We start from the raw sequence: 27,655 nt of genomic DNA, 5'->3' as shown, positions 1-27,655 counted from the left end.
TAGCATGGCATCAGAATTTCTGCAGCCCAACTATCAAGAGAGAAACAAACAACAAAAAAACTGCATATGCAAAGACAACTGCCTATTTTACACAAAACTTACCACAACTGCAACACAAGCACGCGCGCACACACATGCACACACACAGAGCAGCTCACCAAAATAACTTCATTTTACAAGCCAACAACTGTATTTGAGTAAAAAGTGTGTTTGTACGCGCGCATCTGTGAAACCCATGAAACCTCCCCTACACCCACCACCTTCAAAAAAGAAAAGCTTTCTTATTTAAGTTTTATTTCTGCATAAACAAGATCTTGTTTTCAAAGTTTCAGCTAGAAGCAGTATTTTACAGTTGGGTTTTATATATGTGGATCTTAATTGCTTCCACCGAGGGCAGTGGAAGAAGCTCCTACAGACTTCAGTGGTGCAGATAAGGTTGAGAAATAAGGGTGTGGTTATAAAAAGAATGCTATCAAGCCCTTAAATATAGCAGCACTAACAGGCACTGCTATAATTAATCACAGATGGATGAAATAACATTTATCATTGTTATTTATGATGTTCCTTTTAAATATGACCAAAAAAACCCCCAAAGAGTTTCTGCTTTTTGTTTTTAATAGGTCTCTTACTTTGCTCATCATCTTAAAGCCTGTGTGCAGTATCTTCTTGGCTAGCTTGTAGTAAACAGTATCCGGTCTGTTGTAAGTCATTGCATTATCACACATCAGTTTAAAATCTGCCTGTAAAATACAAAACCAAAGAACTGTTAAAATTTCAAACTCCTTTGTTAAATGACTAGAAGGTACCACTCTATCATGGCAGCTCTGTGAAGAACACAATAATATTTTAGGAGCAGGCTTATGGAGTAAATGCAAGCCAAAAGGTAATACAAAATTGCAAAGGTCTGAGCCCTTTTTGCTTGTTCAAGATGCTCAGTTTTGTTTGGAATTGGCTTTTTTGTTATAAAGCAAAACAAAACACTTTTCCCTGAATACCACATATAACATTTCTTCCTTATGCAAACGCACCAAGCAGAAGAATTTCAAGTAATTTTTACTGATGCAAGTTCCCAAAAAGGTGCAACACACTCCACTGTAAACAGAACCAAAAAAATTTGTTGCAGATTGCAAAAGCTTTTTCTAGGGTGCCTTTTTTCTAGTCACATACTACTGATCTGTAGAGTAAAGCATAGAAAGCATTATTAGAAGCTCTATGAAACACTGAATTAAAAGGCATGACTGAAAATTTCTGAAGTTGGCAAATCAATAACCAAGAATCATGCAGTAGTCTTTCCAGGCACTTCACAAATTGGATCCTAACAAATTAAACTGGCACCTGATTTAAGAATGTATTTTTCTCTCTTAATAACTTTTCAATATTTAAACAATGATTGTTCAAGCAATTAGGTTTCATTTATTCTGTAGATACAAATGCAAATGGTTTTTGTGCATGAGTCCACTGTATTTGATGATGACTTGATTACGTGCAGGAGTGTACACAAACAGAATGGTATGCTTTTTGAAAAGTTAACCCATTGAGTTTACAGACCAGTGAATAGATTTGCTGAGAGGAAAATCCTTCAAAAGGATTTTTGAAGGTTACTATTGCGGTTGGACATAGAAGTCTTTAGAAAGACTTCCTCTGGCACCCGACATTTACAAAAAATAACCTTGCCCTACTGCAATCCTTATCAGATTCTGCAAAAACGAAAAAAATGTTTTATTTCCTGTTTCCATACAGGGATATCAGAGCAGTGCTCTCCTAATCATTCAGTAGTTGTCATCAAGCCCGTATTAAGCAAGTAGGTGAACAGAGTTACAATTGGTAGTCTGTGACTTTCTATGGCATTTAAGCCATCTGCCTTCACTTAACGAGACCATCACAAAAACAGAAATTGAGGTGACATGGAGGAGCAAACTATGAGCCAAGAAGAAGATAAAGAAGCCCATGTGAGCTACACATCTAGTGATGACCTTTGAAGTGCTGCAGAAAAGGACAGAGAAGAGTCTTTTGCTTGCCCAACTTTGAAGCAGACCCTTTTTTTTGGCAGCAAAACTGATGAGCAGCAATTTCCCCTCTTCTAAATACAGCAAATGGTTCTTGCGGATGCTACTCTTAGATTATTTATTGGCTTGTGACTAGCCTCAGCTAGTTACAATAGGTATATCAGAAATGAAAGATAACACTTTGAGCAGGCCTTGTTTTAGAGGTCGATAACCTATAAACTTAATTTCTGTATTACATTTACAGAGAATTACAAAGACATAAGCATCATTAGGTACACTCATATATCTAGAAAGGGAGTCCAACCTCTTTGTCACTGTAAGATAGACAGACTTCTAGCAACCATTTATTGCTCCTCAGAGTATCAGCAGAAACCAAGTCCTTCAGAAAAAAAAAGAATCTGTCAGTCTAAACAATACTATGATTTTCATTTTTTTTTTAGGTTGCTATCCCACCAGTCTCAATATTGCAACCTTGCCTGTAACTAGAGCCACAGACCTCCCATTCAAACTTCCTTTTTAAGTTGCTGAATAAGACAATCCAGCAAGCCAACAGAATTTAAAGACCTGAAGGCACTGCTGATGGCAATGCAATTATGAATCTTTGTTTACTATTTCCTATAAATCTCTATACTTTTTTAAAAAAATGAGGCATACATAACAAAACAATGATCTTTGTCAAAGCACCTATAGGAAATATAAGCCATCTTTGCTCACCTTGCTGGACCTTTCAAAAGAAATTAACACTGAGAAGCAAGGGAATGGTCTCTGCCAATTCTATTGTTTTATCAACACCACTCTAGAAAACAATACTGAAGGCAGCTAATAGAACTTCATGAATCAGTTAAAGAAAACTTCTTTCCTTCCAGGAGCTGGCAATACCATGAAAAGATTTTTTACTGCACCGTCTGTAAACCACAATGCATCCAATAAACTATTACAGCAATAGCAATACACAAAATAGCTAAGGCAAGTCGCCAATAAACTTGCCAAGTAAGTTTCTGCCAAAAGACCATTCCAAATGAAGTTATATGGAAAATAGGATAATTAAAGATAAAAAAATATGTAGTTGTTATTGAATCTTATACAAAATGCTTCAGTATATCCACAGTTTTCTTGTAGACATGTCAAAATTGCCTTTTAATCAAACTAACCAGGACTAGATTAAAAAAAAAAAAAAAGCTCCATGTTCGTCAACTGCTTAAGTCTTTGTGATAGTCTTACTCCTGTTTATGTCTAGCAGCATGAATTCCATAGAACTTTAGAGCATATTCTTGGTTTCCACAGTAATTTGTAGTAGATTGTAGTAGAACCTGATAAATATAAAGCTTCCACAGTGACAAAGAAAGCAAGAAACCCATTCTAACACACAGAATATACAAAAGTGCTCATTCTGAAAAAATGCACATTAAAATAATTAATGTAAGAAAGGCTTCTACAGTTAAAAAGAATCTTCAGTTTCTTACTAAAGAGTTCTGAAATAACTAAATCTCTATCAATTCACCTTGAATTCAGTGACTGATTTATATTCATTCGCTGCAATTTTTTCCTTCATCGTACCAAAATCCATGGGGTGCTTTATTATCATGGAATATCCTGGAGCAATGGCATCCGTGACTGGAAAAGCAAAAAACCCATGAGGATCTTTCCTAAAAATAAAAACAATACATTTAGATTTATATCAGCAAACAAAATGATTGTTGTTTTTATACCACATTAATGGTACGAAAAGAATAGTACTACTTAAAAAGAAAAAACACTAAAAGCCCTCTCATAAAACAGAAGCATATTTGAAAAATTTCCTGATACAGGAGAGAATTTTGATCACACATACGCAGAATTTTTGAAAGAGATTCAGCTAGTTCTTGAATTACTTAATTATTTCTTGTATGCTTTCTGTGTCTCTATTTACACTCTAAATGGGTCTTTTGGTTTCACTGAGTAATAACCTCTTAAATTCTTCTTGTTCGTGAGGGCCTCTAAAAATAACTAGTGTTTAATATTTTCAAATTAGTTCCAAATTCAGCTTATTGCTATGTAATAAAAAAGGAAAATGAATTTTTTTTTTAAAAAACATGAGGTACAGGGTTAACATCTTATGAAAAACAATAAAATAAAAAGCCTCTCCAAATTAAAAGGACTATCAAGTAAGCAGGTATAAACTTGCTTTGGTATCTGACAGGACACAGAATAAAACAAAATTTCATGAGAACAGTTCAATCTTTTAAACTATTAAAATTCATAACTGTTTTTTAATTCCTAAACTAAGTCACTAATATTTAATAAATTTATAATGGTAACAGATCATCTGCCCAAAACACTTCTCCACCAAAAGCTAGAATTCCATAGTTGGTAATAATTTTCCTCAACTGATCTTTAAAAACTACCAGCTCTGACATGGTTGCAAAGGTTACCAAACATATTACAGCCAGTCTTTAGGCACTATTTTCAAACAGAAAACCAGGATAAGAAGTTGTACAGTAACACATATAACTATGCATTACATGCTGTCGATACAGCTGTAGATACAATACGCTTAATACCTTTGAAGCTGGCGAAGGAAGTGTTCTAGTAGTTGCTGGATCGGTGTGCTCTCATTTTCAGCTGCAGTTTGAGACGGAAACACAGATGAGTGCAATGAAACAGAATATAGGTATATTTATTTATTTAAAAATATAAATACCAGAGAGAAAATCTTAACTACAAGGACAACTTGTACTGATCTGAATGTCAGTGAGACATGAATTTCAAAGCAGAAGCACATCAGACATCAGTAACAGTATAAGTATACAGTATAAGTATACAGTAACTATTTCTTCTCCTTTACTACTTACTGAGTTTTAATCACATTAAAAACTAGTAGACATTAAATCAGACATAATGCTAAGTCTAGTAGTTGTAAGAAAATGCATTAATAAGGTGAAAGTAAGGTGTTATGTATTTTTACAGGAAAAGTGAAACTTCGTTGCTCAAATACTGCAGTTGAGAACTCCACGTTCTTACAACGTTATCCGTGCAATTTCAATGCTTTCTTTACCATAACATCTATGCAATTAGCTTCTCTGAATCTTTTCAATCAAAAAGAAGAGTGACAAATAGATGCAGATTTGCTGGCAAGAGAGGTACTGATTACAATTTCACCTCCTGTACAGATTAAACAATAAACACTACCCATTAATTACCTGTTCCATGCACATACTTCAGAGAGACTGGCTTTAATGTGAAGTTTGAAAAACTAAAAAAGAAGCATGCTGAAATCTAGAACTAAAACTCCAACTCTTCATCATGATAATGGAGAGACATTTCCTTTCTTAACCAGAACAGGTAAGGTAATTTATATGCTTTCCAACGACATTTTCCAAGCAGATGAAAATAGAAGCCTTGTCAATTTAGAGATCAGTTTTTAGCTTGTCAGTTTTACAAGGCTCCAGACTACCCAGAGACACAAAGCTTTAACCAGAAAATTTCAGTTACCCCTATTAGGTCACCTTGACAGTTGATGGACACCATTCCTCAATTTAATGTGCAGTCATAATTAGAAAATTCCTCAATAAATTACTTGACCAGTCAACGGGCAGTGTTCCAAAGACAAGACTTGCACTATTCCTAAAGACCCAACTTCTTGCTACTAAGTTCCATTTCTAGACATATGTGTACTGAGATCATGATGTATTTAAAAATTCTTGTAAGTAAAAGTTTCCACTAGATAATGTTCAGTTTTAACTATTAAGCAATGGCTACAGGTAGAGAAAGCATGGCAAAATCTGAAGGGATTAAACATGCAGAAGTTACCACACACAACTGATAAGTATTTTGGCTGGTGATGATAATTAAAGAAGATTGGTAAATGAAAACTGGTCTTTAGAGACACCCTATCACAACTTACTGCCATACTTTTGATGAAAATAGATACTAAAATTAAAACTCCACACAGATTATAAAAAAAGACCATAACAACTGCTAAGCAGTCTCCCCAAGATTTTATCCCTTGAACTGAGCACAACTTAGTTTCAGACATTCTGACCATTGTTCTGTAAATGCTGAGGAAATGCTAAGGAGAAGGAATTAGGGGAACACTACACACAATAATACTTTTATACTAGCTTTATTCTGCCAAGTAACAGGAGCCAGAGACACATGTCCTTGGCAAGTTCAGTCACATGAAAACCAGAAGCACCAAGAGGAATATTGACTTTTCAGATAGCAGAAAGTTCTGAATGTTGGAAAAAATAAAGTCCCTAGATTTCAGCAAATCCTCATGGAAATTTTACATGCTGGTACCTTTGACAAAAGCTTTGTTGTGCATGCTTTTAAAAACACCCAAGATGATTTAATTTTTCACACTGCTCACCTGGCTGAGTTCTGCATGCTCTGACAGGACGATCTGGAGGAGGTTCAACCTCCACTTTTTTCCCAGGATCAAAGTCATCAGTTTCTCCTTCAGTGTCACACTGTTCTTTCTCCCTTTTCCTCTTTTTCTCTTCCTAGCACAGCAGGAAGACGACAGATTTTAGAAGAACATACTTGGAATGTGCAATCCCACATACCAAAAGGTAAGAGACAGTGATTTTTCATTTGGAATACTGATTCTATATCCGAGCCGTAATATGGTTTAAACAGTAGTGCATCCATTTTCACTGTTGCTTTTTCAATTTCCTTCTCCAATTAAAACTAATACTGTTCACCTTTTGCTTCTTTGTATCTAATATACTATTGTTCTATCATTAGTTACTGTACTTTTACTGAAAAGGATGTTAAACTCTAAGGCTATTTATATGTAAAATTGCATGATAATAAGCTACACCACAGAGTAAAGGAAGTTAATTTACATTCAGTAAAATCAGTCTGTAGCTCTGCTTTGATCAACGTGGTTTTGTTGTTTGGTGCATTAAACAGGAATCAATAAAGTATACAATAATTTAGGAAGCCTACAAAAGAACCGTAAGAAATGCTCTCTACCAGTGGTGGTAATTATTGATCTCTTCCTGAGCTTCAAAGCAAAAGCATGCCTGAGTCATTCCTATAATCTTACAGTCATTATTCATGTTCGCACAGAATAGCATACTTTAATTAACCTTGTTTAGACTACAGTTTTATTACTTATCTATCCGTTAGCTTATTTTGCGTGCACTAATAATGAAGTTCTGGGGAAAAAAAAATCCAAACAAAAATCCCCCACAATTTAGCAAAGGCAAAACATAATTTGATTTGATGCTGCAAGATCTTGTATTAAAGACAGTTGTTTTGCTACATTTCAAGTCCCAGCCATACTCTTAACTGAAATATTTGAAAATGTTTGTACAAAGAAAATTTTCCACTACCTGCCCTGTATTCAAGAGCTTGAACAATCCCACAGGATATATCACTTTCAAGTAATACAAGCCTAACAAATAAATCAATTCAAAATGACAGACGTTAGCCATACACACATACAAAGTAGTACTGAAAAATAGCATGAGAACACTATAACAATATCATACATATGAGAATAGTAAAACTACATGACAGAAGAGAATTAAAAAAGCAGAGAGGTCAGAGGATCATTAGTACACACAAGAAATACTATCAAAATGAAATTGTACAGGTAACTGTACCGTCAATGCCTTCTTGCTGATTTCAGTCTAACTCCTAAAGGTTCAGCACAGACAACTAAAGTGACCACACCATTTGCGACTAACAAAGCCACAAAGCCTAGCATGCAGGTTATTCTAAACAAGAGCCAACAAGACTACTGTGCCACAGTACTCAACAGATCGGATTTCAGAAAGCTGTTTTGAGTAAACATATCAATTCCAATGTCCCATAACTTGGCATATCTCAGGAACAGAAATGCAATGTAGATTTATTTGCAAAGCTGAAAATACCCTCTTCAAAGGGTAGCAAAACATGTTTCTGACCTGGCTGAAATACAAAACATCCAACTTTAAAATGGAAGCATTCATACCTACAGACAAGGCAAATGGATAAGAAAAATAAGTAATTACAAGAAACAAGCTTTTACTTTGTTCAAAAAATCATCACAGGGATATCTTTTTTAAATGGGAGAAATACACCAACGTACACACACAGGGATTTTCTACATTTGTGAAGTGCTGTCTCCAAACAATAAGCTTCTTGCAACAGTGATTTAAAAAAATTAAAAAAAGGTTCTGATACTCTGCGCCAGATTTCAGATCTGATAAGCATGAAGAAGACTGGTATGTCTGAATTCTAAAAATCAAAGCTTACCTTTCTCTTCCTTCTTTCCTCATCATCTAGATGCTTTTCTTTTTCCTTCTCAGACTTTTTTTTCTTTTTTTTCTTCTTTTCTTTATGTCGTTCTCGCTCATGATCCGATCTGTCATCATAGTAACTAGAATCATGCCCTGACCCAGCAAGTTCAGTCACTTCACTTCCTCCAACTTTAAGCACCAGCTTTAAAGGTTTTTCCAAAGGCTTATCCACATAATCTAAATTTAAAAAAGTAAAACATTTCATAAATGCACATGGAGGTGATAGCATACAGCAATTATTGATGCTTCTTCTAGAAATACTGTTTACAAGAATTTGGTGCAAGTTGAAAATATATACATTACATTTGGAGAGAAAAATAATAGCTAATAGTAACAAATCCAAGTTAAGAAACAGTTGTTCGGCACATTTTACATCATGGTTTTCCCCAAACCTGTAATACGTAAGAAACGAACTCCTCTGCTTTCCCTGAAAACATCACAGGATCCTTGTCAGAGTCAGGTGAAACCAAGTATCACTCAACATGTGCAGTAACCGAATCCATCAATAACGGCCGTACGAACCACGAAGGCTCTGCGTCTCAAAACCCACCACAGCAGCGCTCGTTCCGCGTTCCCCGTGCCCCTCCCGAGCCGCCTTCGCGCGGACGCGGCAGCCTCTCGCCTCCTTCAGGCCACCACCCGCTTCAACTCTCCCACCCTCCGCCGCTCAGGAACCCCGCAACACGCCACTTCTCTCCGTCCCCGCCCGCGCAGTCCCCCCCACCCCCGACAACGGGACGGCGCCGGCGACCTGACCCCGGGGCGCTCGCCCACCCTCGGCAGCTCACGCATTCAGACAAGGGCCTCTCCCTCCAGGCGCTCCGCTGCGACCCAGCCCACGAAGGAATGCCGGGTCCTGCCGACAGCCACGGGGGCGGAGGGCGTAGACGCGTCCCCGGGTACAAAGACGGGTCCCCCCGCTCTGTACCACCCCCGGTTCTTACCGCTGTAAGCGGTGGCGGAGGCCGAGCGCCATTCCGCCTTCTCTGCTTTGTGTTTCTTGTGCTTCTTCCCCATAGCAGAGCCGGCCCGACTAGCCGCGGGCTCCCCTCAGCCCCCCACCGGAAGCGCTCGGAGCCGCAGGAGTCCTTCCGCCTGCCGCGGAGGAAGATCCAGGTCAAGGGGGGAGGGCCAGACCTCCACTCGCCAGCCCGCCTTTTACAAAAAGGCGGTAGCGGTCTCCCGGTGCGTCAGGTTCTCTTCGCGCTCGAGCGGGGTCTTTTCTACTTTCTGTGCGGCGGAGGGGCAGCCCTCGCAGCAGTAAGGGTGCTGAGGGGACAGAGGAGCTGCCCAGTCCTTCCGCTCCCCGGGCGGACCTGTGTCCCCCGATCGCAGCGCGCCGTTCTCGGGGCCGCGTCTGGCGTGAGGTGATTTTCTGTCCCCACCGTGGAGGTCCGCAGGGGGGAGGAGCGGGCCGCCCGTGCGCGCGACTGCGCTCGCGACGTGTCGCGTGGCTGGCGTCGCCATCTCCCGGGGGAGGGAGGGAAGTGCCGGTCCCCGTGATGAGCGGGGTGCGCGTGGACTGGGCACGACGTCTCCCGTGCCGGGAAGGACCGGTTGTGCCGTTGGCGTATAACGGTCGCTGAAAGCCTGCTTCACCTTGGTATCACTTTCCCCTTAGGAGCGAGAAGGATGGACGAAGCCGCAGGGGATTTGAAGCAAGCGCTCCCAAACGTGTGTGACAACGTTCAAATACATGTGGAAGTTCATCAGAAATCAAGCAGGTCTCTCTGATCAGAACTCGCCATGCTGCAACTTGTGTCTGTTGCCTTTTGTCCTTGTGTGGTGCACCTACAAGAGCACATAGCACTCTGCTCAGCCTTCTCTATACTCTCCCATGAGTTTACACACAGGTGTCTCTTTCTAAGATTGAACAAACCTATTTCTCTCAGCTTCTCCTTGTGTGTCCTGTGATCCAGTCACATAATCAAGTTGGTGGTCACATTCTGGACTTGCTCCAGTATATCATTGTCTCTTGTACAGCAGAGCCCAAAACTGCACACAGTACTCCAGATGTGGTCTCACAAACAGCCAGTAGATGGAAATAATCACTTTCCCTAACATTTGCACTCTTGCTAGCACAGCCTAAAATAAGGTTGGCCTTATTTGTAATAGGGGCATACTGCTGACTCATTGCCAACTTGTCCACCAGTACCCCTGGGTCATTTTCTGCAAAGCTGCTTTTCATCCAGTTGGCCTCTGGTCTGTACTGTTGTCTGGACAGGATTTCACATTTACTTTTGTTGAACTTCAAGAGGTTCCTGTCAAACCATATCTCTAACCTGCAGAGGTCCCTCTGAGTGGCAGCCCTGTTCTCTAGTATATTGACAGCTCTCCCTGTTTTGGTGTTACCCACAAACTTGCTGCAGTTGCTTTCCATCACATTGTCCAGTGTGTAAATGAAGATGTAAAAACAGTGTTGGTCCCAATATTGACAGCACTCTCCCACCTTTCCCCACCTGACTTTCTGGCAGCTCTGTTTAGTCATTGTACTACTAATCACAACCCTTGAGCTGGACAGTCCAGCCACTCTGTTGTCCAATTTTCCAGTCCTTATCTTACCAATTTGCCTATCTGGATACTATGGGAGAGTGCCCAAGGTGTTGCTAAAGTCAAGGTGTAAAATATCCACTGCTCTCTTTTTGTCAGACTTTAAAGACAAGGAACTGGGAATTTGCAGTGGGAATGCATCTCTGAAATTGCAAAATTAAGTTACAGCTGTTCTGAAATCTTAAAATGGTATTCCTTTTCCTGTAGTTTTTGTCTCTACTGGAATTCTCCTTATAGCATGTCCCCATCCTGAGGTACCAGCTGTCCTTAGACATGAAAGCATAATAGAGCTTTCAAGCTAAGTGCACCAAATTCAATCTAGTAGCTTGGCTATGAGTTTTTCTGGTTTTCGTAGTGAAACACAGTCAGATTGCATAACTGATTTCCATTCTTGAAATCTTGTAGTTGTGTCATTCCATGTCCCCTGATATGACTGCAAACAGCAAATAGTATTCTTTGGTTTGTGTCTTTTAATGCACAAATTAAAAACAAGTATCCAACTTGTTTCTTTTGCAAACAAATTGAATTTTATAGGTTTTTTTCCTGCAGAATATTATTGGGGGGGGGGTGAGTGGGGTTTGGGTTTTTTTGTGGGGGTTGGTTTTTTGGGGGTGGTTTGTTTTGGGGATTTTTGGGGGGGGGTTTATTCTTTTTTTTGTTTTTGTGAGATGGAAGCTGTTTTCCGGGCAGGCTTAGTGTATGAAATAAAGCACTCTGATACTTCCTTATAAATGTCAATGCCATAAATAATGCTGTTTCTTTCTTGTTAGTGCGGCCAAGAAAGAAGACATCAGGATGAGTGTCTTAAAGCTGTTGAACAGACATAACATCGTGTTTGGTGATTACAAGTGGACAGAGTTTGATGACAGTTTCCTTAACAGCAATGTGCAGTCCGTGTCGATTGTGGATACGGAGCTGAAACTGAAAGACAGACAGGTATTCACAGTCAAGAATGTACAGCTCTGTTCATATGCTTGTGAACTAATTGTAGGTAGACTAGTGATAGCCTAAGGACATAGGCAAAACAAGGGTCTATAGGACAATATAGTATCTTTTATTAGGCCGACTGGTACAACCAGGAAAAGGTGGCTAAATTTTTGGGCCTACACCCCTTAGTAAGGTCTGAAACAGCAATAGTAGGCTTCGAAGTTGAATGCCAGCTGAGAACTGTAACTTTCTTATGTTATAATTAGCTTTGAATGAGAAATACAATGTATTAAAAGTCTTTTTATGTGCATTCTAGCCTATTGACTTGAGCAAAAGCAGTCTTTCTCTTCATATTTTTCATCTGAATGAAGAAGGACCAAGCTCTGAAAGCCTGGAAGAAGAAAATGAGGATATCATTGCAGCTAACCACTGGGTGCTACCAGCAGGTACCCATGTGATATTTCTGGAAGGTCTAGAGCAATTACAATGAAAGAAAATCTTGGAAAGGCTAAAAGTGTTTCTAGGGTTACCTGTTAAAGGTATTATTTGTATGTATTTTTTAATTTTGTCCTTTGTTGATGGAACCAATATATTTGGACTTTCTTCTTTATGGTTTTGACTGAACTACAACAGGTGATTCCACAACACGTCATTTATTTCTGTAATACGTGTGGATGGGTGGAAGTAAGTAATCTTGTGGAATAAAATGTATAGTCATAATCAGAAGCATGCAACAAGCTGCATTCCAAATTTTTATTTGGAGACCCACAAGAAACTTATCAGTTTAAACAGTCATTTTCCAGAGCCCACTGCTGGCTTCCAGCCCCCAAGACAGTGCTGCTCTTATATTTGGAGCAAACAAATAAACTAAAGAGATTTGGAGTCCTCAGAGTGTCTTCTGAAAAGAAGAATGAGGCTTTGCTCTGCAATAGAGTGTGGCCTGCCTGTTACTATCTTGTGCTTGGGGAAGCTGGATTCTGTGCCTGGAAGGAGACGTACAGGTGTGAGCTTAAGCTCAAAGAGAGTGGTTCTGAGACGTTTTGTGCTCTTTCCGTGTTGTGAAAAGCCTAACTATCCATTACATTTCTCTTTCGGAAGGATTCACTCTGATACTTTGATATTATTCCCATATTACTGTGGTTTATAATAGTTCAGTCTTTTCTGCTTTTATTTGCTGCAAGTTAGAAACTAACTGCTTGAAATGATTGATACCGAAATCACAACTTTAGTTTTTTACGCTTTATTCAGCTACATGCCTTTTTTTGTCCTCTACACATTGATGTTAAAAAAAAAAAAAAAAGCTGAATGATATAATTGGGCTTAGAACCCTCCTCCCATCCCAACTTTTCATAGGTATCTATCTTGGGGAAATGTAGGTCCATCCCCTATTGAGCGTGGAAAGAATGATATTTTTCCTTACATGTTAAGAAATTAAGAAGATTAATTTCTCCTCACAATTATTTGGGGAAACAGAAGTTGTGAAACTGCTGAATTTGTCTGTTAGAGAGTAACATTTGCATTTTGAGAAAAATAACACATATGTTTTTTTTCATATATTTTAATTGCTCTCATATATCTGTTCTTAATCCTTAATTTTAGTTGAGAATAATTTGAAAACTGCTTTGTGCTGCAATGGTAAATTGCAAGTTCCCAGACTGATTTATCCTAAACAGGTATATAATGTATTGCTTTTGCAGCTGAATTCCATGGCCTTTGGGAAAGTCTTATATATGATGCTGAAGTAAAATCACACGTAAGTTGAAAATTAATAACAATTCAAATTGCTTGAGCAGAAGTTAAGAGTTGAAATGTAGCCTGTTTGAAGTTTGCTGCATCCCTTGGAGAAGTTATTTGGAAATCACCAGCTCAAAAAAATCTCTGTATAATTTTTGATAGTTACGTACTTCTCTGATGTACACTTAACAAAACAAGGCAAAGATGACGTTTTGAGATTAAACATCATATCTCAGACGTATATCAATATGTACTACTGTGTAGTCAGCTTTGCAAAAAATCTTAGTTTCCCTGTGAAATGGAGGTCATGCCACAAATTATAAAGAATTTCTTCATATGCATTGGCTTATTTTACAGAAATCAGGAGTTTAACAGCTGGAGGTGTTTTGGTAGCAAGTTGAAACTTCTCAGAAGATTTTCACTTTTGCTTTAGACATATTCATCAGCCTGTGTGAAGAAAACAATGAATGTTCTGTAGAACAGAGTAGAAATTCACTTTATTAAAATACTGCACCTTGTTTTAAGGCTCATTAATTACATGTTTTTCTAGAAGGGGAGAAGAAAATTGGTGGAAAAAAATAACTTCAAAGAGGCTTAGAAAAAAAACGTACGCAGCATTCTTTGAAATCAGTTCTCTATTTCTCCATTGTGAGGATCCCAAAAGATCTGTTGTGTCTTTGGTGTGGGTTTTTTTTAATGATAAGGCAATTTTGGTGGCTTGCTATCACTAAAAGAGAAGTGTGTTGCTATCAGCTCTACTTGCAGTGCTTCTCTTCTACTGGCACCCTTGTTACCTTGCAGTAAACTAACTGAGGAAACTAAATCACTAAAAGTGTTCAACATATTGTGTGATGGGCTAATTTCCACCTGGTTTTGTCCCATTAATTGGTCCACTGTGACCATAGCTAAAGGTAATGTAACAGAATTGGTGGGTGCAGGCTAGGCGGAAGGGAATGGGAGTTTAACTGTGTGTTTCTGGCAGCAGCTAGACAAGTCATTGGTTTAGCAGTATCGTCAGCCAGCAGTGTTACTGTTCATACAAATGCACATTGAATGATTTGACTAGAGTCAAGCGCTCCCCCTTGAATGCTGGTAAGACATTTGGAAGAAACAAAACAGTTCCATGGAGTCATTTTCTAGTTTGAAGATTCTGTGCTTTCATCAAAGGTTGTGATGATAATTGCCAGAGCTTGTAGAACTGTAATAGTGTAAATCTGAAATTTAGTAATTGTGAAGTGAGTAAAAACCACCAGTGATTCAATTCAGTTGCTCTTATGACAGCACTCATTAAGACACTTATCGTGCTTGTTAAAAAAAAAAATGCGTCTACCTGAAGTTTTTGGACACAAATAACTAATTCATTAGCTTGTTTATAATACCATAGATACAGTATTCTCACTTAAGTCTTTATAGCCATCCATAGTAAAGCAAAACATTCCAGTGATTGTACTTCTTCATTTATAAGGTAAACATCAATTAACACATCAACATTTGTCTAACTTATGGAATTGCTTTCCAAATCATCTGTGAAATGACAAGACTATTTAATTAGACTTACTGATGTACTAAGTAACAGCAAGTTTATCACTGTTGACTGTAAGTGTATGTTGATAGAAAGAAGTGGTAGCTTTTAATGGCTAAAACTAGAACTACTTAATTTCTGTAAAAGTAATTGTGATGAATGTTCGTTCCTTAAACTGGAACTGGCTGGGTACATTGGGTTCTACAGACTGAAATGGTTGCTGTGAATTTTCAAAATAGTAGTCAGTGTTGATATAGTATTGAAAAACATGCTGGATGAAGTTCAGGTTTTTTTGCTGTTGTGTAATTTTCTATCTTGGGCATGAGATATTGCAGGAATACTGTTGTATTGTCCTATTAACACATATGGATCAAAAGCACATTACAGGTAACAGCAACAGAAAATAATATGGTATCAGGTGTTGTTATAGGTAAAAATCAGTATAGATTCACACCTGAGGTTCATATTCATTTTGTTGAAAGAGTTCTCTACTTCCTAATTCTAGATAATTCTAAAATGAAGTAGCATTATTTTTAGAAGCAGGCATTCAGGGATGTACATGCAACTGCCCTTATTTGGAAGGATAACCAATCTACAAATTCCTTACAGTACCTGATACAAATGCTTCAGTAGAAAGGAACTAAAATGTGACAGGACATGCTTTGTTTGGTGGGTTGACTACAACAAACTGAACAAATGTATAGCTGTACAACATCTAAACAGGATCTGGAGTTTGAGTCTTTGCCTCTGTGCTTGGGCAGCTTGTGTTTTAAAGACATGCTGTAAGTGGGACAATGGAAAATGAAAATAATTTCACTTCCTTAAAGCATTTCATTTATTCATGTAAAAGTTCTGGAACTCCATTTGTGCCCAGTACATGCTATTCTTTTTCCTGAAGGCAGGAAGGAAATGAATTTCCAACCTTTTGCAGAAAGAAAATTTGCCTATGACTAAAAGACATGAGCCCAATTTTTTTTTTGTTAAGAGTACACAATAGACATAATTAGGACATTGCTTCTATTTGTAATTGTATTTGCTGATATGTCTCTAATTTGTGTGTCTCTTTTTCTCCTCTTCAATTAGTTACTTGATTATGTGACGACAACATTACTATTTTCTGACAAAAATGTTGACAGCAACCTGATATCGTGGAACAGAGTTGTTTTGCTGCATGGTAAAAATGAATTGTCTTAAACCAAGTAGATTCGTTGGCCATCTGTTTATACTTTCCTTCTGGAAAAACTTGTATTGTGCTTCTGTGTAGTGAAATTAGATGATCCAAAAGCAGCAGAGAAGTATTCTGTCTATAATACAAATTTAGATGAAATGTAATGTCAGAATCAAATCAGTGTTCACATGTACTGTGTTTTGCAGGAATTTAAATTCTAAAATTTATAATGCAATGACAATAGTTGTTTTTTTAAATTTTCATTTTTAAGTGATATTATTGCATTTTTTGTATAAAGTGCAAAAATAATGCAGATTCTGAGGTCATTAGGAGCCATATATTAGTTACAGTTCTATCACAGTATTAAAAAATGTGTTAGTTATGGCATTATAAAAGCTTTTGAGGAAACTGGGAAATCAATCTGTGTGTTGTGTTATTAACACTGTGTGTTCTACTGCCAAATATGAAGGCAGTACTCTCACTAATTTAGTTATTACTATTTCGGTGAAGCCATAATCTTCAGTCAGTCCTGGCTGACTGTGGAGTTTATACTATAAACGAGATTAACATCAACTGAATCCATTTTCTTGCAAAATTCAGCTTGCTATTGATTAATTACAGTTTTGTCATCAAGAGTGGTATTCAAAAATAAAAGGTCATAGTGGAAATGTTTGTTATGAGTGTTGATTATACTTAAGTTTTAACTATCAGTTTAGAAGCTGCAGGATGTTTTTCTTTGGAAAGCTATTTCAGGCTGTTAACAATATATTTATGATAGATATTTAATTTTAGTAATGAGCTCATTATTCTGATCACAAAGAAGTTAATACTGGGAAATCTACAACTTTTGTAGTGCAAAATACATTTATGCTAAAATGGCAGTACTGGCTTTGAATGAAAGTACTGTCATCTGCTTGATGTTATCAGTTTGTTTAGCACCCACCCATCATCTTTCATACATTCATAGTGTGTTTAACTATGCTTGTACTTGTCTGTTTGGAGAAAGTCTCGGGCTTTTTCATAGGGTGTCAAGCCAGATCCAAAAGGTTTGCCCCAGAGCATACTTCCTAAGGTGCTCTGGGTTGCCCCAAGGTAGAGATTTCTGGGAAAGTGGACAGCTGATCAAACTGGGCATGATGTGTTTCTGTTTTGCATGTTAGAAGAGTATGTTTCAGGAAGATATAAGTTTAAGTATAGCACTGATTTTTGAGAATGCTAATAAGCATAAGCCCTGCTAAGGTGATACACTTTGCTTCTGTGGCGTCTGAGTATTTTAACTTTATGGTGTCTGCATACAAAGTATTACACTAACTGTACTAATAATTGAAAATGATGTGAATTCAAAGCTGAACTCTAGGACTGTAGCAGAGTAAGCAATCTTCTCAAAATACCCTGGTGTTCACAATCATTGTCTGCTGTGTTTTTATTCTACAGTTAGTGCTGTAATGAAATACAGTAGTTAAAAAGATGTTAAATGTCATTAACAATCTGATGCAGATTCTGTGTAATGTATGGATTTAATTTCAAACCAGGCCCTCCTGGAACTGGGAAAACCTCTCTCTGTAAAGCATTGGCTCAGAAGCTGACAATTCGACTGTCGTACAGGTGATCATTTTTGGAAATTTTTCACTTTAGTTTACTATTGTTAGTTGTTCTTTTTCAGTAGCCCAAAGATATTTTATATGTGATTTCAAGTAACTGGTGCCAACTGCTAATGTTCATAGTTCTTTTATAGTGCACCTGGCTAGCAATAAAATTGATCTGATAGAGAGACTGGTTAGGATATTTTAATGCCTTTTAAAATGTGTAATTATTTATGCCCAGGTATGGAAAACAAATTCCAGTGGCAATATAGTAAATTGTTTGTGCTCACATTGTACATTAATGAATGATAAAGGGCAAAGGATCACAGAGTATTGAGCCTGCTATTTGTATTTTCCTGTTCAAGAAAGCCTGTTTTTAATAGGTAGTGATTTTGTAACCAATTTATTTTGTACTTGGATTGCCTGAATGCCACAGTCTGCAGAGGTCAGTCTGTATATCAGACAAGTAATAAGGGTTAGCCTTAAACTTCATAGGAACTTAACAAATTTATATTTAAAAAAAAAAAGTTATATAAAATACTAGGTGTAACATAAATAATGTCTAATTATTGGAGTGACCTGACTCTGGCCCAAGCTGAATTTATGATAAACATGGGCTGTATAATGTGTTGTTGAGATATTTTGTCCTAAGGATATCTGTGCAGAGCTAAGTAAATAAGCTTCATGCTTTTATGTGTATTCTTGCTATACTGGACAAAATCGTACATGAACAGAAGAATGAGGCCATTAGCATGGTAACTGTTACTTAAAATATATTTAAATGGCACCTGTTCTAATGAAGGAATTCTGATTCAATTTAATATAAAGAATTCTACTGAGACATGTTTCTGGAAATGACGATTAAAAGAGGTATTATGTTTTGAAAAGTAAGTAATTTAAAGTACGAATTCACAGAATTCCAGGGTTGAAGTAGAGGAAATGAGACTTACAGAAGTTAATGATATCACTGACTTTTATTTACAGTAGAGTTGATACTTCTTCTTTTTCCCTTCATACTTTAGGTATAGGTATGGACAGTTAATTGAGATAAACAGCCATAGCCTTTTCTCTAAATGGTTTTCTGAGGTATGTATTGATGTAGCTAATTAAGTAGACTTTGTGTTTTAGAAATTACGCTGTTTCTGTTGAACTTGTTTCATAAAATAAGTGTGTGCACTGAAGATTACTCAGAATAATTAATGTATTTGAGAACACTTAAATAGAAGCTATATTAGAAAGTTACTTTAAAAACCAGGTATTTCCATCTTTAAAAATGGTAAGGCTTGGAAAGTTGTGTGATAAGGAAATAGTTAAACATATGCATATGGTGTCTTTCTAGAGTGGCAAGCTTGTAACCAAGATGTTCCAGAAGCTTCAAGAGTTAATTGATGACAAAGATGCTCTTGTATTTGTACTGATTGATGAGGTATGATTCTAATAGCCTTGATGTACATAAAATTTAGCAGAAAGTAAATTGATGGGAGGGAACTGTGATAACAGTCACATAAAGAACAATAAAAGCATATTTATGCTTTTTTGTAAGTTACATACCAGAAGCAGAAGAGTGAATTTTAAGCTTGACTGCTGCAGATTTGAGAGATTTGGGAGGAATACAGTATGATTTAGCAGGCAAATTCCAGCTGAAAATGAAGCAAAGCCTTCTTGGTGGAACTTCCCTTGCTGCTGTGTGTTTACAAGTGGAGTATTGTTTTAAACTTCAAAGTAGCCTAGATTTGTATTAATTGTGCTCTTACATATGTTGTAAAGCTCTAAAAAGCATCATTATGGTTCAGTTCACTGTCTAGATTCTCTTCCAACTTACATACATAAGCAACTTATTAAGTATGTACCTTATTAGCTTTTTTATATTGGAGTTCCTATGGGGAAGCTCATTCTAAATTCATTGTATTCATTATTCTGGTGTGTGTGTGTGTCCCCGCCGCCCCCGAAATTTAATTAAAATGAAAAACAGCCTCCATTCTGGTGTCTAAACAGGAATTTCACTCACTATACTTTGCTTCCTTGACATTCCTTTCTCTCTCCCTGTAAATTCCTACTTAACAAAAGATTTTGAAGATGAAGTTTTAGATACCAGACACAAGGATCTGAAGGTGTATTGTCTGGGTTATTTGCTTGCTGCCAGCACTCCAAATGTGCGATCTTTTCGGGGTTTTTTTGGTGTTTGGTGATTTTTTTGTTGTTGTTGGTTTTTGGTTTGTTTGGTTAGTTGGTTTGTTTTTTTGTAGGTGGAAAGCCTCACAGCAGCCCGCAGTGCCTTCAAGGCAGGCACAGAGCCTTCAGATGCTCTTCGTGTGGTGAACGCTGTACTGACACAAATAGATCAGATTAAAAGGTAAACTCATATTATTGCAACAGCAAAAGGTAATTGACAATTTCAGGATTCCTGCTAAATCTTAATTCTTACTTGGAATACTAAACCAAATTGGTTAGTGAACTATTCGTTGTCAACGGTGCTAATTGTGAAAAGAAATAGGAGTAATCCAACAGAATATTTTGCATGTAACTGAGTGACCAATCAAATCTACAGATGGTATACTTCCTTTAAAGCTAGGGAGAGATAAGGACAGATGGTTATGACATCTGCTTGGAGAGACAAGGATAAGATCAATGAAGAATTCATTCATTATTTACAGCTTCTGGATGTCAGTCTAAAGCAGACTTGCACAACACATGGCTTAGAAGCAATCGTTAATGATGCTTGGTCTGCTTTGCATGCTGGATTTAGTGCAGCATACCATCTCTTCTTTTATTCCTGCCACTTCCCTCCCCTTTTTGGGCATACTTGGTTCTGTTCACAGAAAGAAAGGTGCCCTAGTATTTGGCCTTGTCTTGTGGCTAATTGAAGGTGACTTATCCATATGTAAAAGTTTACAGCCTTCATCTAAAAATAGCCATGGTTAAGAATGTTCTTTCAATATTTCTTAGAGCAAGGAGATATTACTTCTCTTTCAAGCTCACTCTAATGTCATCTGTGGTGAGAAAGTGTCACATTGCCAGTTAAACTATACTTTCTACTGAATTGAAATGGAAAACGTGTAGATTAAAGGTTCAAATTTACGAGTCTTCTTTTCGTAATCTGTTTTTTTGTGGCAGAAACTATGCCAGTAGGCTCTAGATAGTTAATGTATATCACTTCTAAAATAGGGTAGAAAAACTATGGACACTTGAGAAACAGCTGAAAGAAAGAGACTATGCATTGAAATAGATTGGTGATAACTGGCCAAGAGGTTCAGATCATTTAATGTAATTGCTGGCTGACAAGAGTGATGTGACTGCTTATTGCATGAAATGGCTTGAGTCATAAGAAGGAAGGTATCAATTTGCCAGTCACCAAAGGAGATAATTCTTGTACATGTGACCTAAAAATCTGCTTTTATCTTGAAGGTATCCCAATGTAGTTATCCTGACTACTTCAAATATTACGGAGAAAATTGACATGGCCTTTGTAGACAGGGCTGACATAAAGCAATACATTGGACCTCCATCCACTGCAGCAATATTTAGAATATATCTTTCTTGCTTGGAAGAACTGATGAAGGTAATATTTTGAAAGCAAGACTATAAAATGTCCTATTTTCATAAATATGACCTTTTAATCATACTTCCTAAATAACAGAAATACACAAATTTCATTCCTTCTCTGTATTTCCACTCTTACTGTAGAATTTAATTTTGAATGTATTTAAGTTTTTCATACAACAGCGTATAACTCTTCTTTCTAGTGTCAAATAATATATCCTCGACAGCAGCTCCTGACACTCAGAGAGCTAGAGATGATAGGCTTCGTAGAAAATAATGTGTCAAGGTTAAGCCTTGTACTAAAAGAAATCTCAAGGTAAGAGTCTGAAATTCTAAATTTTTATATATATATATATGTATGTACATATGTATGTATATATATATAATGGGTTGTGGAATGATGTATAAAAGTAATTGAATTTCATAACAGCTAGAGTTCTGAAACATCTCATTTTTTTTCTGTTATGGTTAGTGCAAAACCTTTCAGGGGACAAAAAGTGGAAGCAATCAGGATTTGCCAACATTTCTTAGTCTCGAATTTGGCTTAGTACTGCTTCTGGTTTCTTCTTTGCCCTTTGCAGTCCTCTCGACAAACTGCTGGCTGGATAAGTTTCAGTGGATATTGTGAATTGTAATGCAGTTTAGCAGAAATAGCATTGGCCTTAGTTCCTGCTAAGAAAGTGTCTTGGAATGCCTTGTAATCTACTAAGTCAGTTTTTAGCATTGAGATATAAGTGGACAGAAGCAAAGGGGAAAAGAGTGAAGTGTAAATGGAGAGTGTTACAATTTCCTGAGTATGGTAGTGGAGCAAAGAGTCTTTCACTGCAGCATAACAATTCTTGAAACAACAAAAATGATATTCACAGTATCAAGCAATATTTTTTTCCAAAGCGCTGGTCCCTATGGAACAAAATAAAATAACATTAATAAAGTCAGGAAAGTGTGTTTTCCTTCTGTTCCTGAAGTATGCAGTCTTAACCAGTGAGGAGTGGAGTCAAAGCACGTAAGGTTTTCCAGGCATAGAGGCTTGGGTTCTGCATAAACAGAGTGGTGCTTGGAGGAGATGGCAGCATATATCGAGTAGGTGACGTAAAGGAAGCTGTGTGTAAATGGTGGGAAGGAGGAGATAAGCAGTAGCTGTGAAGTCCAGCCTTCAAAACAAATTTTTCAAGTCCTTCCAAGAGTGGATGGAAGGTTGTGTCTGTACCATACCCTTTCAGTGTAGACATTCCCCCAAATTCATGAGATACGGCACAGTGATGTGAAGGGCATGATGTAAGCTTTGGCAGGCAAATGTGGCTATGCTATTTCTGTACCCTTGCTTGCTTTTCTGTGCTGTATAGCCTCCCATAGGCTGAAGTTGTCTGTTCACTTCCTGCTTCTGCTAATAGTGCTGCAAGTGACCTGCTGAGTTGTGATTTTAGTTTTTTTAGACCAGTTTATGGGAGAAACAGAAAAAGGAAAGGTCTTCTTTTAAGAGTGGGTATTTAGCATTTAAGCAGCACTTGTCTCTGTTTTACTACAGAAGAAGTGAAGGTCTTAGTGGCCGGGTCCTGAGAAAACTTCCTTTCCTAGCACATGCACTTTATGTTCAAGTAAGTTTATTCTATTCATTATATTTTGGTTTGGTTTTAAGACAGATGGGAAGACATTTGGACACTGCCTGAACTAAGAGATTGGGCCTAAACTCCCCTTTTAATCTAAATTGCACTGTTTCTTCAGCTTTGTAGACTGAAACTGCCCATAATTTAAAATGAGGTTGAAGACGATGGGTGGGATTGACCTGTCCAACAGCATTCTACTTTTAATTAAATGTTGTGACAGAACATTGATATTGGTTCTCTGATAATTTCTTGCTGAAAGAAAACCCTCTGCCACTTTATAAATAATACTCATTTGTTAAAAACCTTTTTTGAAGCAAATCCACAGTAAAAGACTTTGCATAGCTTGACTTTGACTATGCTAGTGGTTTAAAATAAACCTGCAGTTTTATGTTTTCTAGCATTTTGAAAATTTTGTAACATGGAAGTCAAATATTTCTCTTAAATACTGTGATTTGTATGTAAAATATTATGTATTCCTATTGCTGTAGTGTGTCTAACAAAATGTTCTCTGATTTTCAGTCCCCCAGTGTTACAATGACAATGTTTCTTCAGGCTCTGTCACTTGCAGTAGACAAACAATTCGAAGAAAGAAAGAAACTTGCAGACTGTGTGTGATACTCTACTGTTTTATAGTTGTCTGTATTATTAACACTGAAAACTACATATTTTTCATACAAACTGTGCAACTTCTATGCAGCTGTAAAATAGATTGTCAACACCTTAAAAAACCTGGAATGCCTAATCTAGTTTTTCAAAACATTCATTAATAAACAATTAAGAAATTTTACAGCGTATTTTTCAAAAGCTTTATTTCAAATGCCAGTAAGAGGATTGTAAAAAATTCTTGCTAAAAGTCAGTTTTCATCTTTTGCAGTTATTAAAAGTGGGCAGACTTCTGTTCCTTGTTTCTTAATCACTAACTTTCTATCCATGCATTAGTTTTTATACTTCTGATTTCTTTTCTTTTTTTAATAGCAATAGAAATTCAGTCTTTGGACCTGATACTTCTGCCATAAATGCACTATTTGTTATTGCTTCTGAAATAACAAGCATGAAACTGGGAAGGATTCGAAGTGCTGCATGATGGCCCAGACCTTTTATACTGACATCTCTTTATCTTGAAATTTAATATCAAGTATTACTTTTTAAAATTACATCAGATTCAAAAGTTTAAAATCAAAAGATCACTTAATTGTATTTTGTAGTACTACTTTTTTGTGTTGCAAGCACATAAACCAGAGTGAACGATGTTTTCTCACTGAAGAGTAACTACAATGTGTAAGAAAGGTTCTTTAAAATGCATGAAGTTTGGTTTGGTTTTGTTTTATAAACATGACATAAAAGTTACAAATCATCTGTGGGGAAAAATATTTTGTAGTGCGAAAGCCAGGAAATGTATGCATCCAGTTCCTAAAGAACAGTCAACTTTTATATGGTAAATATATATCCTATATAATATTGGTTACAAAACTGTAAATTTTTCTTTTTCTTTCGTATTTACAAGTATCTGCAGTCAGCTGAAAGAATGAAATGTTAGGGGAGTTTCCAGATTAGAAGTTTAATTTTTCTTAAATGAAGATAAAATAGTGAGATTTAAGTTGATGATACCCAGTTAATGCATGCCTCCTAGCTGTTGGTATTGGAAATACTTTAATGATAGTGCGTTTTGTTACTTGCTTGTTTGTATCTTTTAGATCAATGTTATACTATACATTCATGAGATGAAAGATTTTGTTATGAGCTATTTTTATTGATGAACTCTATAAACTGTGCATTAAAAAACTGCACAGAACTTGTCAAGTGCTAGTAAATGTTTATTATGGCATCTATACTTTTGAAAAGAGAGCCTCTTTGTTAAGCCTGCCTATGTGTCTGTTCGTTATATTAATTTTGAAAATAACTTACTAAATATTATTCCCCCAAAAAAAGAAGGGGGGTGGGCGGGAGAAGGTTGTACCAAATTCAGTCATTTGCAATTGTGTACTCTTATTTTTCCCCCAATCATTGTTTTGGAAATATTGGTAAAAAGCCAGGTATAGGAAAACTACTGAAAGGCAAAATTTTATACAGACTCTAGTCCATAGCGCATTTGTGGCTTTTCAAGTGAAGAGATTTAGAGACTTAAAATGAGTATTTATTCAATACAGGTGTATATTATTATGTGTGCCTGTCTTGATGATCCATGTAATAGATATTGGAGTACTTCCATGGTAATGCAAAAGCATGGAATTATCTTCTGGTCTGGATTTGACATTCTTTAAGAACTGTAGAGGCTACACAAATTGCAAGTTCTTGTGTATGTTTCATTGACAGTATATGTATTTCCTCTGCTTCAAAAGCAGACCTTACTAGCACTGCTTGTTTGGTCTTTCTGTAGACTCATTAATTATATCACGGCTATAAAAATTGTGAAGACCAGCTGTTCCTGCAGTTTACTCCTTCTTCCCTCCTCATTCCTTGATCTGACATGATGTCATTTTCCCCAGCCATGTAGTTTACCTTTTTCTCAGCATTTCATAGATATTCTAAGTATTTCTACTCAAGCTAGGACACGCTAGTATTCTGAGAGTTGAGCAGAATTTAGAGACCATTTTTAGTATGTGCAATTTTGCTAATACATGGATTTGTGCTATGGCAATAGTTTATTCTTTTATTAAAATCCTAGTTAACTAATTCTGATGAGTGATTTATTTTAGGTAGTAATTCCAGAAAGAAAACTCACACAATGAGGGAGGCTTATTTCTCCCTGTTTTCCAGTTGTGTGGAAAGTACTGCCCTGCCTTCCCTGCATAGAATGTACATTTTGGATTTTTTTCTCTTGAGAATTTTAGTTCAACACAATTTTAAATTCTAAAGACTTTGAGTCTGTATCTTTGAAAAGAATCTCCTTGAAACAGGTTGTATTTGTTTTGGAGGGAATTATTTTCTGCTCCTTTTGTTGAAGATACATTCCTTTATATCCAAGAGTACAAAATAAATGAAACTAGACAAAGAATATAAAATGCAGAGCCTTACTACAACTTAGGGATTAGGCCATTCAGCTGGAAGAGAGTGCTTGGGAGGTTCTAGACTGAATTGTTTCTGTCTTGTATTTAATGACCATCTACTCTGAAGTACGCACATTTTCTGCAGAACAGAAACAGATGGTCATTCCCCATGAAATCTCATTTAGCCTTTTTTTGCAAACAGGTAACAATTTTATTTTAATGAAGGCAGACAAAGAATGTGCTCTGCTTAGATTTTCTTATGGATTTCCAGGACTGCTATAAGGAAGGACACATTGGATATGAAGAGTCCTCAGAGTAACCTTCTCCCCCAGTCAGTGCAAGTCTATCACATGCTGAAATGCAGTAACCACAGCTGTTCTTTTCACAGGAGACTTGGTGGCCACGCATTAATTCTGTTTTCTTTCCATGTTCAGTTAATGGTTATATGGAGGGAATAGTCCTCTTTTCCAGGTACAATTCCAGAACAATTTTTTTTAATTTTCAAACATAACCATTAATGACAATGACCATCTTTTAGTACGAAAAAAAATCTACTTTGTTGTTAACGGATTGCTTCTAATTCTGCTCAAAGCCACTAGATGGAAACATGAATCCTTGAGTTTTAGCAAGCCATGTGAGAATGGGAATGCTGACTGAAAGTTTCAAAAGCCCTAATGAGCAAGACTTACTTTGCTGCAGTGAAAATCCCTCTTCAAAATGTAATGTTAGCTGTAATGTAATACCATAGAATTTCTCTGCTTAGCCTTACAGAAAGAGATTCTGGGATATAAAACGTTTTGCCAAATAAAAAGGAGCTGTTGCAGAATTTGATCCAAAGATGAAAAACAGTTTTCCACACTATGGCAGAAGTTATTTTGTGCTGTAGTTTAACCATCTCATCCACTGGGTGGTGGGTTTAGAAAAATATCTGGGATCTAGGTCACTATAAGTATAAATGATGAAATTTTGAGCCTGGTGAAGGCAAAGACTTTTAGCATAGCACATTAAAGTGTGTGGAACGTGGGATTTTATAACAGTTAAGTAATCCTGAAATAGCAAAGTAAAATCTTTTTTTTTTTTTCTTGCAAAAAGCAAACGTAGACCCTTTGCTAAGCTGAGAACTGCTTATTTTAGGAGATATTTCTGTGACTAACATTTTTCCAAGCAGGTAAAATTATTACCCAATTTATCCACTGGAAATTATGCAAAGTCGGTGATTTTACTAAAATGAATCTTAAAGGTTAAATAACTGTCTAAAACTTTGGATGTGTGGAAATACACAATTCATTTCAAATTATCCTACTTTCATGGCTCACTGTCAGTGCAGTGTTGCACTTTATAATTTTCAGTTTAGAAAGGGATGAGAACCCAGAGTAGGAGAGCCAAGGCCAGACACTGAGAACAACAGACAATTTTAAAGCAAGTTTCTAGAAATCAACAGAGGATTTGTGTTTGTTTAATTTATATGTTATATGTGTGTTTGTAAGAGTTGAAGAGAATAAAGTTGATGTGGTCTGCTAAAAAGTAAGTGTCAGGTAATTTGATAAAGAATGAGGACGTAGATGCATGCATTTTAAATCAGCTATCTGGGGTTGTATGTCAAAACTGCTGGGTCTGAGACAAAATAGCTTTTCTAAAAATTTTAATGATGGTACATTGAATTTTCTAAGGATCATCTGAGTTTAAATGAAAGATATTAAGATCATTAAAGAAGTTATTTAAAGAAACATTTATTTGCTCAACTTCAAGCCAGATTATGCTATAT

At 36.8% G+C, this 27,655-nt stretch overlaps 2 protein-coding genes across 13 annotated transcripts in view; one reads left to right on the top strand and one right to left on the bottom strand.

The window, feature by feature from the left end:
* BRD9 (bromodomain containing 9) overlaps nucleotides 1–9,420 on the bottom strand; it is a 26,294-nt gene extending 16,874 nt beyond the window's left edge. For all 9 annotated transcript variants that reach the window (XM_072853515.1, XM_072853516.1, XM_072853521.1 and 6 more), the window contains exons 1-6: nucleotides 9,220–9,420; nucleotides 8,232–8,452; nucleotides 6,355–6,487; nucleotides 4,547–4,607; nucleotides 3,508–3,652; nucleotides 630–740 (exon numbers count right to left, since the gene is read on the bottom strand). In XM_072853515.1, coding sequence (XP_072709616.1) covers nucleotides 630–740; nucleotides 3,508–3,652; nucleotides 4,547–4,607; nucleotides 6,355–6,487; nucleotides 8,232–8,452; nucleotides 9,220–9,292 — 744 coding nt within the window. In that variant the 5' untranslated portion in view covers nucleotides 9,293–9,420. The remainder of the gene's footprint in view (nucleotides 1–629; nucleotides 741–3,507; nucleotides 3,653–4,546; nucleotides 4,608–6,354; nucleotides 6,488–8,231; nucleotides 8,453–9,219) is intronic.
* On the top strand, nucleotides 9,358–27,655 carry TRIP13 (thyroid hormone receptor interactor 13). Of its 4 annotated transcripts, none has more exons than XM_072853526.1 (14): nucleotides 9,358–9,460; nucleotides 9,897–9,999; nucleotides 11,596–11,761; nucleotides 12,069–12,198; nucleotides 13,450–13,505; nucleotides 16,092–16,182; nucleotides 17,709–17,781; nucleotides 18,782–18,845; nucleotides 19,099–19,185; nucleotides 20,006–20,112; nucleotides 21,165–21,318; nucleotides 21,503–21,615; nucleotides 22,825–22,894; nucleotides 23,423–27,645. In XM_072853526.1, the coding sequence occupies exons 2-14, from the start codon at nucleotides 9,908–9,910 to the stop codon at nucleotides 23,516–23,518; spliced, it is 1,299 nt and encodes a 432-aa protein (XP_072709627.1). In that variant the 5' UTR covers nucleotides 9,358–9,460; nucleotides 9,897–9,907; the 3' UTR covers nucleotides 23,519–27,645. The 4 variants fall into 4 exon arrangements, with proteins under 4 accessions (XP_072709627.1, XP_072709626.1, XP_072709628.1 ...); XM_072853525.1 differs by lacking the exon at nucleotides 9,358–9,460 and adding an exon at nucleotides 9,509–9,642; XM_072853527.1 differs by lacking the exon at nucleotides 9,358–9,460 and having other exon boundaries at nucleotides 9,897–9,949; nucleotides 23,423–27,654.

The sequence above is a fragment of the Ciconia boyciana genome, chromosome 2 (genome assembly GCF_034638445.1).
Source record: "Ciconia boyciana chromosome 2, ASM3463844v1, whole genome shotgun sequence".
Taxonomy (NCBI): Eukaryota; Metazoa; Chordata; class Aves; order Ciconiiformes; family Ciconiidae; genus Ciconia; species Ciconia boyciana.
The sequence above is the reverse complement of the archived record's forward strand: the minus strand, read 5'-3'. Positions and strand labels throughout refer to the sequence as shown.

What these genes read in the sequence shown, in the direction of transcription:
- TRIP13 (XM_072853524.1), top strand. Translation starts at nt 10,022, where the DNA reads ATGCTGCAACTTGTGTCTGTTGCCTTTTGTCCTTGTGTGGTGCACCTA. An exon ending in CCACTGGGTGCTACCAGCAG is followed by an intron (nt 12,199 to 13,449) that starts GTACCCATGTGA and finishes TTGCTTTTGCAG; the next exon opens with CTGAATTCCATGGCCTTTGG. An exon ending in CAAATAGATCAGATTAAAAG is followed by an intron (nt 20,113 to 21,164) that starts GTAAACTCATAT and finishes TTTATCTTGAAG; the next exon opens with GTATCCCAATGTAGTTATCC.